At 42.5% G+C, this 15757-nt stretch overlaps 1 protein-coding gene across 5 annotated transcripts in view; it reads left to right on the top strand.

Moving 5' to 3' along the window:
• Nucleotides 1-11435, top strand: part of PPARG (peroxisome proliferator activated receptor gamma) — a 135490-nt gene extending 124055 nt beyond the window's left edge. For all 5 annotated transcript variants that reach the window (XM_043588149.1, XM_043588147.1, XM_043588150.1 and 2 more), the window contains one exon: nt 10982-11435. In XM_043588149.1, coding sequence (XP_043444084.1) covers nt 10982-11229 — 248 coding nt within the window. In that variant the 3' untranslated portion in view covers nt 11230-11435. The remainder of the gene's footprint in view (nt 1-10981) is intronic.
• The last annotated feature ends 4322 nt before the right edge of the window (nt 11436-15757 follow it).

Here is a 15757-nt window from a genome sequence, read left to right on the forward strand (position 1 = left end):
AGAAAAAATTTATGAGAGAAATTTTGAATTGTTAAAATATCACCCAGTAACTTAATTTCATCTTGTCAGTCAGAAACAATCAAATGAACATTCATTCAGCTGTAGCTGCAAACACTTCATGCCAGTTCATAGACACAGGGTTTGAGGACTCTGAGTTTGAATGTTTCATTTCTCTTCCCCATCCCTAACTGCCCCTCAAAACCTTGAGGCTATTTCCAGCTCATTTGTAATCTTTCCATTTTCTGCAGAGCTATTTCTGTAAGTCAGAATGAACAGTATAGCACTTCTCTAAACAGAAGACAGAGTACAGGTGCCTGATTGGGCCTCCACTTTTCTTGAGGAAACCCCGAGACCTCTGATTCTGCAGGGCCCAGTGGCCCCCACATCTTCTTTGTCTGTTAGCATCATCCTTAGTTAACTGGGAGGAGACAACCCAAAATAGTTTAAGACTTACCCTCCTATGCCAATTAAATATCCAGCTATTTTATCCATACAGTTTTTTGTACAAGACTCAGGCTGCTGCCTAAGTGGTAAAAGTTGTTTTTCTAACTTCTTTCTCATGATATTGAGAATAAACAAGGACATATGATTTCTCATGTTTCTAAGCCCTCAGTAGGACAGTTGAAGAATGTTATTATGTGGTTCAGATCTCTCATCTGGGCCATGATGGTGTCAGAAAGTAATAGCATTCATTTTTTTTTGTTTTTTTTTAACGTTTATTTATTTTTGAGACAGAGACAGAGCATGAACGGGGGAGGGTCAGAGAGAGAGGGAGACACAGAATCTGAAACAGGCTCCAGGCTCTGAGCTGTCAGCACAGAGCCTGATGCGGGGCTCGAACTCACGGACCACGAGATCATGACCTGAGCCGAAGTCGGATGCTCAACCGACTGAGCCACCCAGGTGCCCCAATAGCATTCATTTTAACTGAAAAATGTTTAATGGGCACCTACACTGTGTCTACATAGTGTATGGCGTTCGTCTCTTCTGCTCTTCCCACAGTGCTGCCATGACCAGTGGGAGACCCTTGTGAGATGACCAGGATGGCTCTGAATAGTGACTCAATTAGGAAATGTCCCTTTAGACCACTCTTTTCATAACCTTTGTAGACTTGGTTTGGACAGAGATGAGGTATATCTATGAGTTCTCAACTGGCATGCAAATTCTAAAAAACAAAGAGCTGGCAGGGGGATGGGGAGACAGGGAGAAGATGAACCCTACTAGAATCATCTGAAAAACTTAAAAAAAAATACATGAGTACACATGAGCGCACGCGCGCGCGCGCGCGCGCACACACACACACACACACACACACACACACACACACACACAGGCTTCTGTTGATTGTAGGCCATAGAAGCATCTTTCTCTGTGATTGCTCAGAAATACCATCTCTTCCTCACCCTGGGCCTGGTAGGCTGGAATCATCTTAGTAAGTGAGCACACGATTGTGTTTGACCTCAGTGACAGACATGGGATTGAAAGCCAAACTGCTGAGTCATTCCTGTCACCGCACCAGCAGTCTTGGAAAAGGTTCAGTCAGTCAGTCAGTGGGCTGCTTTTTGGAGCACTTTATCATTTTGGGTTCTCACAATGTGTGTTTAAACTCTGGGTGACCCCAGGCAGCCTTCCAGACTGGCACAATTCACCAAGACATTCAGACTGATCATCTGCAAGTGAAGAAGAATGAAACTTGAGGGCTGGTTCAAGTCACTTATCACAGAGAGGCCAGCACAGGTTGTGAAGGAATCATGCACTCCCAGGGAAAGCACCTTTCAAGGGTCTTTCCAGCTTCACAAATAAGAAAGCCAGAAGACGCAGGATGGGGCATTGGAAAACATTGGACTCACGTAGACAGCCCTGAGTTCAAACCCCACCCCCTCCTCCACCACTTACTAGATGTATGATTTCACTCGATTATTTACCTCCCTGGGCCCTAATTTCCTTATCAGTACCTTAAGTAAATGAAATAACATTACGTGAAGGCTCTGGCACAATGCCTGGGACATGGTAAGCACACAGTAAATGCTCATTTTCCCTCCTCCCCCCCCACCATGATAGAATTTGAAGTAGCTCCACAGCAATCCTGCCAGTCGTATTGCTTGCAGTTCCACCAACAGACATTCTTAAATCCCTTATCGCAATATAAATGCCCCCAGGGAGCTATCAGCTAATCCCTTGTATCAGCTATCACTTTAAGGGGATTAGTTGTGGATTGAGAACAAAACCCCAAGGGAAAGAGACACTGGAGGAAGGGGGAGTGGCCTGACAAGCTAAGGGGACAACTCTAAGCCCCCTTGCCCCTCAAAGAGACAGAGAATAGCAGCAGGAGAGTGATGAGTTTCCACACTCCCAAAATTCTGATAAAGTTTTGGGCCATTAGATGTTGAGAGGTCATTTTTGAGGTTAGTTAGAGATCACAGCTATGTTTTGAGATCACAGGCTCTTCTCAAAAACATCGGAAAGGAAGACATGGAGTGTTGCAGAGAACTTTTATGTTTGGTTATTGGCATTTCTAGAGGTTAAGGAAGTAAGGAAGAGTGGTTGGATTTGGAACAGGAGTGTGTCCGACTTGATGAGAAAGAAGAAATCACTCTCCTTCATCTTTTCCTGTCCAGCCTTCTTCCTCTACCTCCCACCCACCCCCCATTTCCAGTCCTGATCCAGTGTTGGACATAGAAGGAGCAGAAATTTATCTATATCCCTCGGCTCAAAGGAAGAACACACTGCTCTCCTGGCTCTGACACAGAGAAGGGGAGCAAACCGTGTGGCTGAGCTTCATTTGAGCAACCTTGAATGACTAGAACAGGGAACCCTAACTCCAGGGTGAAGGAAGACAGGAAAGCAAGGACTTCCCAAGGGCAGGATGGAAATCTCAAGTAAAATTTCCATTCTGAAAGACCTGGAAATAAAACTGAGCCCAAGCTCATTTCACTCCATGGAGGTACCATTGAGCAATGCAAAGAGCTTTGAGGACAGCAAAGAAGAAAGTGCTACCCACCTGTTATTAGGTACCTTTGTGTTTACTGCCATAGTTGGAGAGGTGGCTTTTGAGTAGGTGAGTGTTTAAGATGAGGGAAGTTGGTGTGGAATGGCTACTCAATGGCCAGATAAAAGAAAATACGCCTGGCTTGGTTTCATCATGGTGGTTATCCCCTTTCACCATCTTGGCCACATCATATGTGTTATTGTTGTGAGGAGTGGTTGTCATTTGGACATAGAGAAAGCATTAATCAGAAAAATGTTAGAGTGTTAACCCACTCCAGAATAAAGGACTCTGCTGGCTACATGTGCCTTCATGGCAGAATATGCTCGTTACAGAAGATCTTTATCTGTTTGATAACACGTTTACAATATCTGCTAGTTCTGTTGTCCCCTTGCCCAGACAGCCACCATCAACTGCCTTGCTGCTAAAGTCATCCATAGTGCAGCCTTCTGATTAATTTAGGCTTGCCCTGCTAGGATTCCTAATACCAAATCTCCAGCAAGGTGCAGCTCCAGGAGTGGAAAGGGGAATAACATCTGGAAGAGGGAATGGAGAGATGGCTGAGAAGAAGGGAGCAATTGAGGGGGAAAGAACAGGAAATATAGAGTACCCAGGAAAATCAGAGAAATGAGAGAAGAAAGGTAGGAAGGAAAAAGAGGAAAGTGACATTATACTATTAGAAATAGCTACCTTACGGGGTGCCTGGGTGGCGCAGTCAGTTAAGCGTCCGACCTCAGCCAGGTCACGATCTTGCGGTCTGTGAGTTCGAGCCCTGCGTCAGGCTCTGGGCTGATGGCTCAGAGCCTGGAACCTGTTTCCGATTCTGTGTCTCCCTCTCTCTCTGCCCCTCCCCCGTTCATGCTCTGTCTCTCTCTGTCCCAAAAATAAATAAACGTTGAAAAAAAAAAAAAAAAGAAATAGCTACCTTACTATGTGTCAGGCACTGCGCTAAGAGCTTTCCATCTATGAGTTGGACTACTCTTATGTCTCCATTTTTTTTAATGTTTATTTATTTTTGAGAGAGAGACAGAGCATGAGTGGGGGAGGGGCAGAGACAGAGGGAAACACAGAATCTGAAGCAGGCTCCAGGCTCTGAGCTGTCAGCACAGAGCCCGACGCAGGCCTCAAACTCATAGACCGTGAGATCATGACCTGCGCCCAAGTCAGACGCTTAGCCAACTGAGCCACCCAGGTGCCCCTTTATGTCTCCATTTTTTAAGTGAGGAAACTGGGGTACAAAAAGGTTAAGAAATTTGCTCAACGTTACCCAGTAAGTAAGTTTTAAGGCTAGGATTTCAACTGCTTCTCATTAAGGCAGGAGTGCTTACTCTTGCCTGTGCATCAGAATCACCAGGGAGCTTTTAAAAGCTCAAGGTCATACCCCAGGCCAAGAAAATAAGAATCTCTAGAGATGGGGCCCAGGTGTTAGTTGGTGGGTTTTTAATCTTTCCACATGATTTCAGTGTGTAACCAAAGTTGAGAATCACTGCACTCCATCAAGCTCCAATTGAAAATTAAATATGAAAAGAAGCATACATGTGAAACTTTCTTACAATATTTTTCCCCCCAAGGGTAGGAATGTGGGAGGGAATTGCTACAGGCCATACCATAGTTTAGCAAAGGTGAAGTTGGCTGAATTCACAGTTTTGCCTAATGCTCACCATGATTCCGATAGATCAGAAAAGTATTGCAGAATCCCTAACACCATCACTTCAAGGAACAAGTAAATTGAGGCACCAATGGCTTCCTTGTTTTATTATTGCTCTTAGACTGTCTTGCTTATATGCATTCAACTACAAGAATGAGAATCTGCCCAAACCCCTCAAACATGGGTCTGCATCAGGAATTATCTTCTAGTGCCCCTGAATTTGTGCTCCTACCAGGAGCAGTTCAGAAATCTTCCATTTCCCAACTGTGTAAATGCCAGCCCAACCCTGCTTATACTCCTGACCCCATCCCTGTGGAAACTGCCTTTATTTGCACAAACCGAGAGAATAATAATATCTTACAAAGCCCCAGTACGTAGCTCATTCTCACCAGAACCTTATGAAAGAAACAGCACTGTTCTAAAAAAAATTAAGCCAAAACCCAGAAATATTAGAGGACCTGTCCAGAATCATACAGAAACTAAGTGGAAGTGATACAGGACTCAAATCAAGTCTTCAGTTTCCAAATCCACTGCTCTTTATAGCACATCTGTGAACTTTGGAAGAATGGAATAAAGGACATTGGAGAGGAAGTGTAAAAGGAAGTCCTACCTCCCCTTTGGTTTTCACCGGGCACCTGAACTAAGGTGTTTCATTGTCCGTGGATCAGTTTACAACTACCCAGCTATCAGACTTCTTTTTTTTTCTGAATCCCCTGGATATAGTCCTTTTCAGATTACTCTATTTCAGAAAGCCAAAAGACCAAAGCTTTAACAGCAGCTCTTAGAATAGAGACAAAACCACCTACTTGGTTTTTCTCCCTCTCCTCCTGAAGACTCCATTGGAGCCCTCTGCTTCCCTAAGACACCTTCTGAGAAAATCTGTGTTCAGGAAATGCCTGGCCCAGGTGGGCAGATCCCAGGAGAGTCAAGAGAATTGAAATCTTTTTCAGATAGCTCTCCACATAACAGAGCCAGATCTGGGTATGATGGGAGTTTAATAGGTTTGCTCATAATCAGCAGCCCTCGCTAATCAGTTCCAGCATTGTGTGAGTGGGGACCAGAAAGGTTGCTTTCCCAATTCTTTGCAGCCTGGGAGTAAGGAACTACCAGTAATTGACTCCAGCTTCCTAGAGGGTTGTGTCCTGGAGTATGAGAATCAACACTCCCTTTCCCATAAGGGCCTTCTAGACAGCCTAGGCCAGTGAATGAGGTCCCTTGACCCTGATCCAATCCCAGACCTCAGTTCTGACCCTCAGCAAGGTGTAGAGAGATCTCAGACGGGGCTTCTAAAAACAGGGTCTTAGCAGGCACTGAGCCACTGAGGAGTGGAGAGGAAAGGGTGGGGACCCAGGATGGCTCTGGATGCTTGGACAGATTGCCTAGCTTAGCTCAGCAAGGGTTTGAGTGTGTGTGGAAGGAAAGTGAAAGGAAGGAGAAAGAGGGAGAGGGAAGAGGGAAGGCCTTGTAGCTGATTACAGGGTAGAAGGTGGGGAGCAAACCTGACAGATCCCTTTTGCCTTTGATTCTAGGGATTGCTTTAAGACCAAAGGATGCTTTTTAGGTTGTTGTTTTTTTTTAAAGAAGCCAAGTGTTTTAAATTTAAAACGTAAGCCTGTAAATATACTTTTCTAATTAAATTTTGAGTGTATTTTCCCCAGGTTAATTATGTGAATTACGTATTTACAGAGGAGAAAATTGGGGCCCCCTGAACTTGAACAGCTTGCTCTGGATCACAGAGCTGGTCAGAGTGTAGTACTTTTTACACTTGACTGCAGTCTGTTTTGCCTTGACTGAGGCTCAGTAAAGGGGACAGTGGGACAGATCTGTAAGTGATCTAACTTGTCACTGGAGAAAATATAAATCAGTGGCCACAGAATTTCAGCCCTTCAGCCAAACTTCATCTGTCACATAATAAAAAAATAACTTGCCAAAGAAGGGTTTGAAAATCCAAACCAGACCCTTCTCCACTCCTCGAGGAGCCAGTTCCATTATACTGCACTGAAGCCAAGTGTTTCCAGCAAGCCTGATCAGCTGCGTTTTAGGGTTTGGTTGTTTGAGCTGTCATGATAAATGAAGCCTACTAGGTTAATGTAATCTGTTCTGCAGAAGTTTTGACTGATGCTGCCCAAGAGGAAGGAAGAAGGAGAAAGGGCTGTAAGGAGCCAGCTTCCCAGTGAGCCGAGGTTCTACACAAGGGTGTGGGGTCCCAGCTGGTGGAGGAGCCACATTCAACACCTGCCTTCACACAGAACGCTGCCACTTGAGATGCAAATTCATTTGCATAGCCCCTGGCAGTTGAAATCTGGAACATTTGTCAGGGAGAGAATCAGCAGTCATGAAACCAAAGGCATTGGTCCAGGACATGTCAGAGGCTGAGGCATCAGGGTTTTCATTACTGCATGGCAACTATGAGAAAAGGCACAGGCCCTCGAGGGGCGCGATTATCCAAGCCAGGACAACATCACTTATTTCAGCCTCAGAACCTGTGATTTTTGCTGATGGTTCCAAATTTAAATGCCAAGAGAGAAAAAGTATACTTATTCCAGTCAATGGGTTATGTTAGAGATGTTAGAAGAAAGAATCGATCCAAAGTTTCCATCTGTAATTAAAAATGGAAAAAAAAAAAAGAATGAAAAGAAACTTAATGTAAGAGAATGTTCAGAGTTCTGAAAACCTCACCATGAGGCCGTCTAACATTTCTCTCCCATGCCTCACCTCAGTGGATAGAGGTTACTAGAGTTTATTAGACACAGAAAAACACAGTTTACAGGAGACTTCTTCATTGTGTAGCGATCCTGTCTTTAGGCTTGTTCACCAACCAGGAGAATTGTACTTTTCAATCCAGGACTCAGCCAAAACAACCTTCTCTCGCTCATTAGCTCAGCCAACTGAGTGCTTCCTGTGTTTCCACCGGAGGCTCAGAGATGATCAAGGCATAGTGTCTGCCCTCTGAAACCTCATGACCTCAAAGGAGAGATAAAGAAGGAAATCAGTACTTACAATACAATTTATAAGTACAATATGCTTATAATACAGCATTTGAAATTAAACAGACTTAGATTCAAATATCAGCTCTGCCATTTACTAGGAAGTGTCAGATTTGGGGCAAAATTTAACACCTCTCTCTCAATCTTCATTTTTCCCTTCATAAAACACTGACCTCATGGAGTTATTGTGAAGATCAAATGATATATTGTGTAGAAAGCCCTTAGCACATTCTTTGGAAAATGATAACCATTCAATAAATGTAATCTCCTCATAGGATAGAGATCGAAGTGTTTATAAGGTGCAACAGGTCTAGAGAAAGGGGGTTGGGAGAACAGGGGAGAGGAAGGGATAATGTCAAGGAGGGCTCCCAGGACATAGGAGACATGGGCTTATATTTTGAGGAATAGGTTGAAGTCAGTAAGATGGGTGAAGGGAAAGGAAGACCATTTCAAGAAGGAGGAACAGAATCTGCCTCAGCACAGTCATGACAGAAAATAGGATGTTTGAGGGACTTAGTATGGTAATACCTTAATATGGCCAGAACAGAAGGATGGTTCCAGAAAGTGATGTTAGAGGATGAAGGGTAGTAAAAGGTAAGTAAAAGCTCTTATACAGTGCCGTAGTTTACAGGGAAGGGAAGACAAGCTAAGGTGAAAAGCCTTCAAGAACTAAAATTTGGAATCAATACAAGGTGTCAGGTGAGTGTCCTGAATGATGTACAAGAATCCTGCACCTCTCTGGTGAGCTTGACGGAGAAAACCTTACATGATAACCACAATGCAACAAACCTAGAAATTAGAAAATAAACTTAGAAGTTAGAAAACAAGACAAACACCAAAACTTTCCACTTGGAAATTTTAAAACACACTTCTGTATAACTCTTAGATTAAAAATGAAATCAAAATAGTAAGACATATTATTTGGGAGAGAGCTACATGAGTACTGTTTACCAAAGCCTATGGGGTAAAACCAAAGTGACACTCAGGAAACTTTAGAGTTTTAAATGCATCTATCAGAAAACAAGAAATACTAAAACTAAATGAATTAAGCATTCAACTCAAGAAGCCAGGAAAAGAGAAAAAAATAAACCTAAAGAAAGTTAAAAGAATGAATTAGTTAAGTTGAAAACAAAATAGAATTTTTAAAAAGTTAATAAAACCAAAAGCTGTATTTCTCTAAAAAGAAAAAAAAAAGATAAGCCTTTAGCAAATCAGATTTTTAAATGACAGAATATACAAAATAAAAAGCATTCAATTATAAATAAAAATGATAGGAGATTTCAGATTCTGAGAGAATGTCATTACAACTCTATTTCAATATGAATTGCAAAAATTTTACTTTTATAAAGAGTAAAAGGTCTTTACTAAATCTCGACTAAGCTCTTCACTAGGAAGATTAAATGCTATAGAAGAAAAATTAAAGGTAGCCAGAGATTTACCATCAGGCTCAGAGAGTTCTGCCAATGAATTCCAAGAAGCCATCAAGGAACAGATCATTACTACATAGAAACAGAAGGAAAATTTATCAACTCAGTCTATAAGGTTATTTAACATTTATTACCAAACAGACAAAGGATGGCACAAAAAAGACATTTCTGTCACAAATTTTAAAACTCAAAATAGGAGCAAATACAAAAGTATAGGGAAATCTATGAATATAATGTACTATACTAGAGTAAGATAAAACCATATGGTCATCTCTTTAGAGAGAAAAAGTTCAAAGCATTTGATGAAATGCAACAACATTCCTGACTTAAAAAAATTAAAAACTGTGTAACTCTTAGAAAGCCAGGAGTAAAATGTATCCACCATAATCTACAGTAAACTTCATAGTTGTGGTAAGCCATTAAGAATCATTTTCTTCATGGTTAGGAATAAAACAAGAATACCTCCTACCACTACTGTTATTTAATACCATATTAGAGATATTAGCCAATACACTATGGCAAGAAAAAGAAATGAGAATTATAAACACTGGAAAAGAAGAAATAAATGAAACTACCATTATTTGTGGATGTAATTGTCTATCCAAAATAGAAAAACAAATCCGTGATAAAAACTATTTGAATTGATAAGAGTTTAGGAAATTGGAATATATTCAGTGTACTGAAATCAATAATTTTTTTCTAAGCACCAGCAGGGATATATTAGAAAAGATAATGAAAAAGAAGCATAGAATACTATTAAGCAAAGAAGTAAGTTAAAGAAGTAAAGGATACTGTGTTTAAAGATTCATCTAACAAGATCCACATGAAGAAAAACATGAAAAGTTTACAAGTAATTTAAGTTCATTGTTTAAAAATTCAAATACGGGAAGTATAAAGAAGAAAGTGAGAATTACCTCACTACTCAGAAGAAAGCTCTATTAAAATCTGGAGCTCTATCCTTCCAAACTATACCAGTATTTAAAAACTATGTCTTGTCTCACTGAAAATGTATATGCTGGGGCGCCTGGCTGGCTCATTTGGTTGAGCATCCCGCTTGTGATTTCAGCTCAGGTCATGATCTCACAGTGTGTGATTTCAAGCCCTGCATCAGGCTCTTTGCTGACAGCACAGAGCCTGCTTGGGATTCTCTATCTCTCTCTCTCTCTCTGTCTCTCCACACACCTCTCCCACTCACACTTTCTCTTTCTCTTTCAAAAATAGACATTAAAAATATATATGCTATTTAAGGATATGTGTATATGTATATATACATACATACATACATGCTATATTAAGGGGAAAAGGCAAAGCTGTTTAAAAAATTTTTTTTTAATGTTTATTTATTTTTGATAGAACACAAGGTGGGGAGGAGAAGAGAGAGAGGGAGACACAGAATCTGAAGCAGGCTCCAGGCTCTGAGGTGTCAGCACAGAGCCTGACACAGGGCTCGAACCCACAGACCATGAGGTCTTGACCTGAGCTGAAGTCAGTCACCCAACTGCCACCTGGGAGCCCCAAGGCAAAGCTGGTTTCAAAAGCATATCTAAAGCTGTGGTGAGAAAGCAAGTGGAGGTTAGAAAACAGACTCATCAGGAACGAGCAGAAGTTGAAAATGAGATTTCTGAGTGAGTAGAAACATACTGGCAGAAGAGTCCTCAGTCGGGGGGGAGGATTACGCCACCATCATGTTATGTCAACTGATCAGACAGATTTAGCCCCAGCCGGGAAGCGATGCCCCTGGAAAGAGCTCTAATAGTCTTGGTTTCAGTCCATCCTCCTGCTCCACTGTCTACTTAACCTCCCTCACCACCTTATTTTAGAACCAGAGCAAAACAAGCCAACAAAAAGACAGGGGCGTAGTTTCCCTGAATATGCCTCAGATGTGGGGCCAGAGAATGCTGTAACGGAACCTCTTGTTCTTCTGCTCCCCCAGACCGCCCAGGTTTGCTGAATGTGAAGCCCATTGAGGACATACAAGACAACCTGCTGCAAGCCTTGGAGCTCCAGCTCAAGCTAAACCACCCGGAGTCCTCCCAGCTCTTTGCCAAGCTGCTGCAGAAAATGACAGACCTCAGACAGATTGTAACAGAACATGTGCAGCTATTGCAAGTAATAAAGAAAACAGAGACAGACATGAGTCTCCACCCGCTCCTACAAGAAATTTACAAGGACTTGTATTAGCAGAGAAGTCCAAATTCACTGACCACGTTTTCCTTCTTCCAGTTGCACTATTATTTTGAGGGAAAATCTGACACCTAAAAAATTTACTGTGAAAAAGCATTTTAAAAAAGAAAAGGTTTTAGAATAATAGATCTATTTTATGCATATTGTTTATAAAGATACATTTACAATTTACTTTTAATATTAAAAATTACCACATTATGAAATTGCTGGTTGTATTTGAAGACTGGGTCTTATGCGTTCCCTCCCCTCCCCCCCCCACCAGGCTCATTTCCTTTTATTTCCTTCCCCTTCCTTCCTTCCCTCCTCCCTCCCTGCCCTCTTTCCATCCCTCTTCTTTCCTACACATTTGTCAAAATGGGGGTGGAACTGCGGACTGACTTTCATTCTCAGTAAATTAATTTTTTCTTCACTTCGCTCTTCTGAACCCTCCATCTGCCTTAACACCCACAACTAAGAAAGGCAGGGAAGCCTCAGGACAAAAACTTCTCAGAGCATGTGTTTCTTACCCTGCATGTGCGAGTCTGGGGCATATCCCTCAGGCCTACCGAGGATCAAGTCTTCTTCCACAACCCCAACAAAGACTTTCAGTCACCAAGAGCAGCCTACGGGCAGGGTTCCACGGCATACATGGTATACCCGGGGGCAAATGCTAACTGCTGGGAGATGTGGGTAACAGGTGTTTTAAAATTTGGCACCTGCCAAAAAAGAACTTAGAGTTGAACTAAGGAGAAAAGATTAATCTTTCTTAAAAACAGATTATAATGCTCGGTATAATCATGGACCAATAAATGGCTCAGACTCTATGTACTGTGAGAGTTCAAAGGAAGTAAGGATGGATGAAGATTGGAATAGTTAAATGTGACTCTAAATTTATTGAAGTGGGCTTCAGAGGATGTGTTGGATTTGGGATAGTTAGAGAGTAGGAGAAAAGATATTCCAGGAAAGCAAAACAGCAGGAACAACAAGAAGAGGAACCAAAACCAACCGTGAATGAGGGAGAAGAGCCACGTTCCAGTTCTGATGTACACAGACCAGTTTTGCTATAATTATTCCTACTGTCCTCCTTGGGACCACCATGCCCAGAGATCTCTTACTTTTCTAACCTGAAAGTCTAATTATCTGTATCATTTAGGTGATGCAGGCCTCCCCAGCATGCAGATTATATGTTCCCTAAAAGGAGGGACCTTCTTGGCACATTAATAGATTCGATGATTGAAGCCACCAAATTCAGTGACTTTGAATCAATACAGTGACTTTGAAGACTGCCTTCAAAGAGAGACCTCTCGAGGTCTTTCTCCTCCAGGATGGTTATATCTACTGACCTAAATACTTCCCTGCTGCTTCTCCCTTAGTTTATCTTTCCTTATGGCGCTAATACTTAGGAGGACGTAACTTTACATTTGAGGCTTTTAAGGCCAGAATATCAGGAAAGACATTTTCATCCTTTACCCAAAAGTAAACACCTCCAAAGAGTCAGGTTACAGAAGTGAGTCCTATCTGCAGCCCTAGAAATGTAAGATCCCTAATTCTTTCGGAGCAATGATTTCTGAGCTCAAACCTTTAGATACAACCACCACATTTTGGGAGGAATGAAGAGACAAGTCATTGTCAAAGTGTTACCAAAACACTGGGAAGGAAAGTAACAAACTCAGTGCGTCACATGGCTATTGTTCCCTTGATGCCAAACATCAGGATATTCTCAAACATCTCCATGACTAACCAGAGGCTTCACTACTGTTCCATGTGGAGAGTTTATCATCCGGCAGATCTTAAAAAAAAAAAAAAAAAAAGTTGTGAGCAGTAGACAAGGTGAGGATTCCACCTCAGAGGAGATCCCTTCTTTACAAGTTTTCTTAAACAAAAAGTCTTTCAGCACGCTGCCTGCTCTCTGTTCCCACCAGCCTCGTGCAGCCGGTCCAAACCCTTTCCACAATCTCAGAGTTGTGGCTGCCAATGTGGGGAGTAAGGGGGACGCTCTCAGCTCTTTGGCACTGATGGTTAGCATTAAATAGCTTTTAAACCCTGGCAGCTTGTAAGTTCCCATCTCTCTTACTTCTTCCCTGTGGTTTGGACTATCATTTGCTAAATATTTTACGACACATCTTATACAGCCTCCAAAACTCCTGCTCCTTTCTTCGGTCTTCTGTTCCCCCCAGGATGATTCACAATTTAATCAACAAATGTATCATCAGTTATTCGTAGTACTTTCTCCGGACATAAACACACTTAGGGATTTGTGTTAATAAAAATAGGAAGAAAAGTAACTTTGGCCAAGAGTCCAAAAAAGGAGGGGGGAGATTTTCAAGGCTCCCTTGAGAGCCTACACCCAGCACCGCCCTTGAATTTGGCCTGGCTCCCCTCTAGCTCCCTGCTGCCTGTGGAGCACTGGAACAGCAGGGTACCCATGGGAGAGACCATATCTACCCAACCCATCTAACCACCATCGAAAACTGGGCTGATCTGAGTTTCTGACTTCTTTTTTTTAAAATTGGGGAGAGGAGCAAGAGAATGGGGGTCTTCAGTAGGAACTCAAAGAGTCGGGAGTCACTAGCTGATGCCACAGTGCAAATTCTGATTGATAACCTAGGGGACAGAAACCAGGGAGACAGCCACACCAGTGCCACTGAAGAAAAAAGGGATGGCAGGGAATTAGGCTTCTGTGGTACGCCTACTTACTTGCTACTGGATTCCAGTGACTTTTCCTCATGTCCCTAGAGGCTAACGAAGGCAAGCTCTTTTTATGGGCAAGCCCAACTTGCTAGATATCTATTACTAACTCTGTAGTGCTGATATAGTGGGCCAAGGGTGAGAGGGGTTGGAAATTGGCCCCCAGATACCTATTCCCTTAGAAATACCCACTGGGAAGCAGGGGTGGAGGCCTCTAAACAAAGCCAATCTCATTTCTAAATCCCAAAAGAACCAAAATTCATTGCCAGTAGGATCATCCCCGTTGCTTTCTTGTTCCTCTTTCCCACCCACTCATTGGAACAGTTTGGGGCTATGAGACAGAGACAGACCAAGACGCCTGTTCTTCACTAGGTAGCCACCTCCCTATTTTCCTCTCTCCTCACCACATCCTGGTTCTTGGCCCTGGCTCCTGTTGTCTCCGTTCACATTATTAGCACTGTTATTATCTGTGTATCCCCAACCCTCACCATGTGATTGTGCATGGTTGGCCCACCATTCTAATGATTGAAATGAAAAAAAAAAAAAAACAAAAACAAAAAAACCAGCAGGATCTTAGTATTAAGACTGCCAGATGTCATCTGATCCCACTTCATTCAATAATATGTACTCAGTTCATATCCCACTCACCATGCCACCCTGTGAAGATGAGTGTGACCAGGCCCTGCCCTCAAGGGGGTCATAGTCTGTTGACAAAGTCAGACACACAATTACAACTCAGCCAAAGGGATGGATTGCCTAGAGGTGTGAAAAAGGGTTCACAGGGGATGTGGGTAGACTCAGAAGTGTAAAAGCATATCATGTGTTCAGAAAACAAGAAATTAGGTGTGGCTACCAGAGCTGAGGTAGTGAGAAGTGAATGTGGCCGAGTCAGCATCAGACTGTAACAAGCCTCACCCTCCGTGGTAAAGAGCTACCTTGGGCTGTTTTTGTAACCAACTGGGATCCAGTGGATGGTGCTAACCAGAAGAGGGACATGATCAGCTTTGCATGTTGAAAAGTCAGCTCTCTAAAGATCAAGTCTCCTCTAGCATGCTTCCAACAGCTGTCCAACCCTGAAGGGATGGGGACCTCTCTCCCTTCTAAGTCCCTTGGTGATTTCCATCCGGTAGGCCCAGCTCTGCCCCTGGGGTCACACATACCACATGCTTATTCCTGCACCCTAGGGGTTCTGACTCACTGCATCTTCTTCAATCAGGTTACAATCTTTTGGCCCAATTGTTTGAACCAAATCCTAGGAGCCGGAGCCTCACGTCCCCCCCTAACCCACAATGTCCCTCTGCCTTGATGGCAAGGTCACTTCTACCTCCATGTAACAAAACTTACACACCCTACACACATTTCCAGGCAAGCCCTGCATTTGTCATAAAATTCTAGAAAATTAGAACTCAAAGGAGCTAACCCACTCAAATGACAGATGAGACGTTAAGTAATATGCCCAAGGCCCTAGGCGTCTACTACGATTAATTTATTCAAAGGTGTTATATTTCACACTTTCTCTTACCAACCCTGACATGCCCACTGGTGGAATCAACAGTTTAACAAGAGAATCTCAAATTGCATGACAAACTTGAAGCTGGTGCAAGTATCTGCACTAGAGAGCAAGGAGAAAGAATGCTATAAAGTTTTTGGATTATTGCGATGATCAAAAGATTATTATGTGAGTCACTTAGGACTGCGTCTGCCACAAAGTATGTGGACCTGTTACAGAAGACAGTTCTTAATTTGAACTTTAGAGATAGACAAGATTGGGTTAAAATTCTAACTTTACCACTACTTGTCCTATAACCATATGACTTTGGTCAATCTCTTACCTCTTTATGCTGTAATTACCCTCATA

Source organism: Prionailurus bengalensis, chromosome A2, assembly GCF_016509475.1.
Source record: "Prionailurus bengalensis isolate Pbe53 chromosome A2, Fcat_Pben_1.1_paternal_pri, whole genome shotgun sequence".
In the NCBI taxonomy this organism is placed as follows: Eukaryota; Metazoa; Chordata; class Mammalia; order Carnivora; family Felidae; genus Prionailurus; species Prionailurus bengalensis.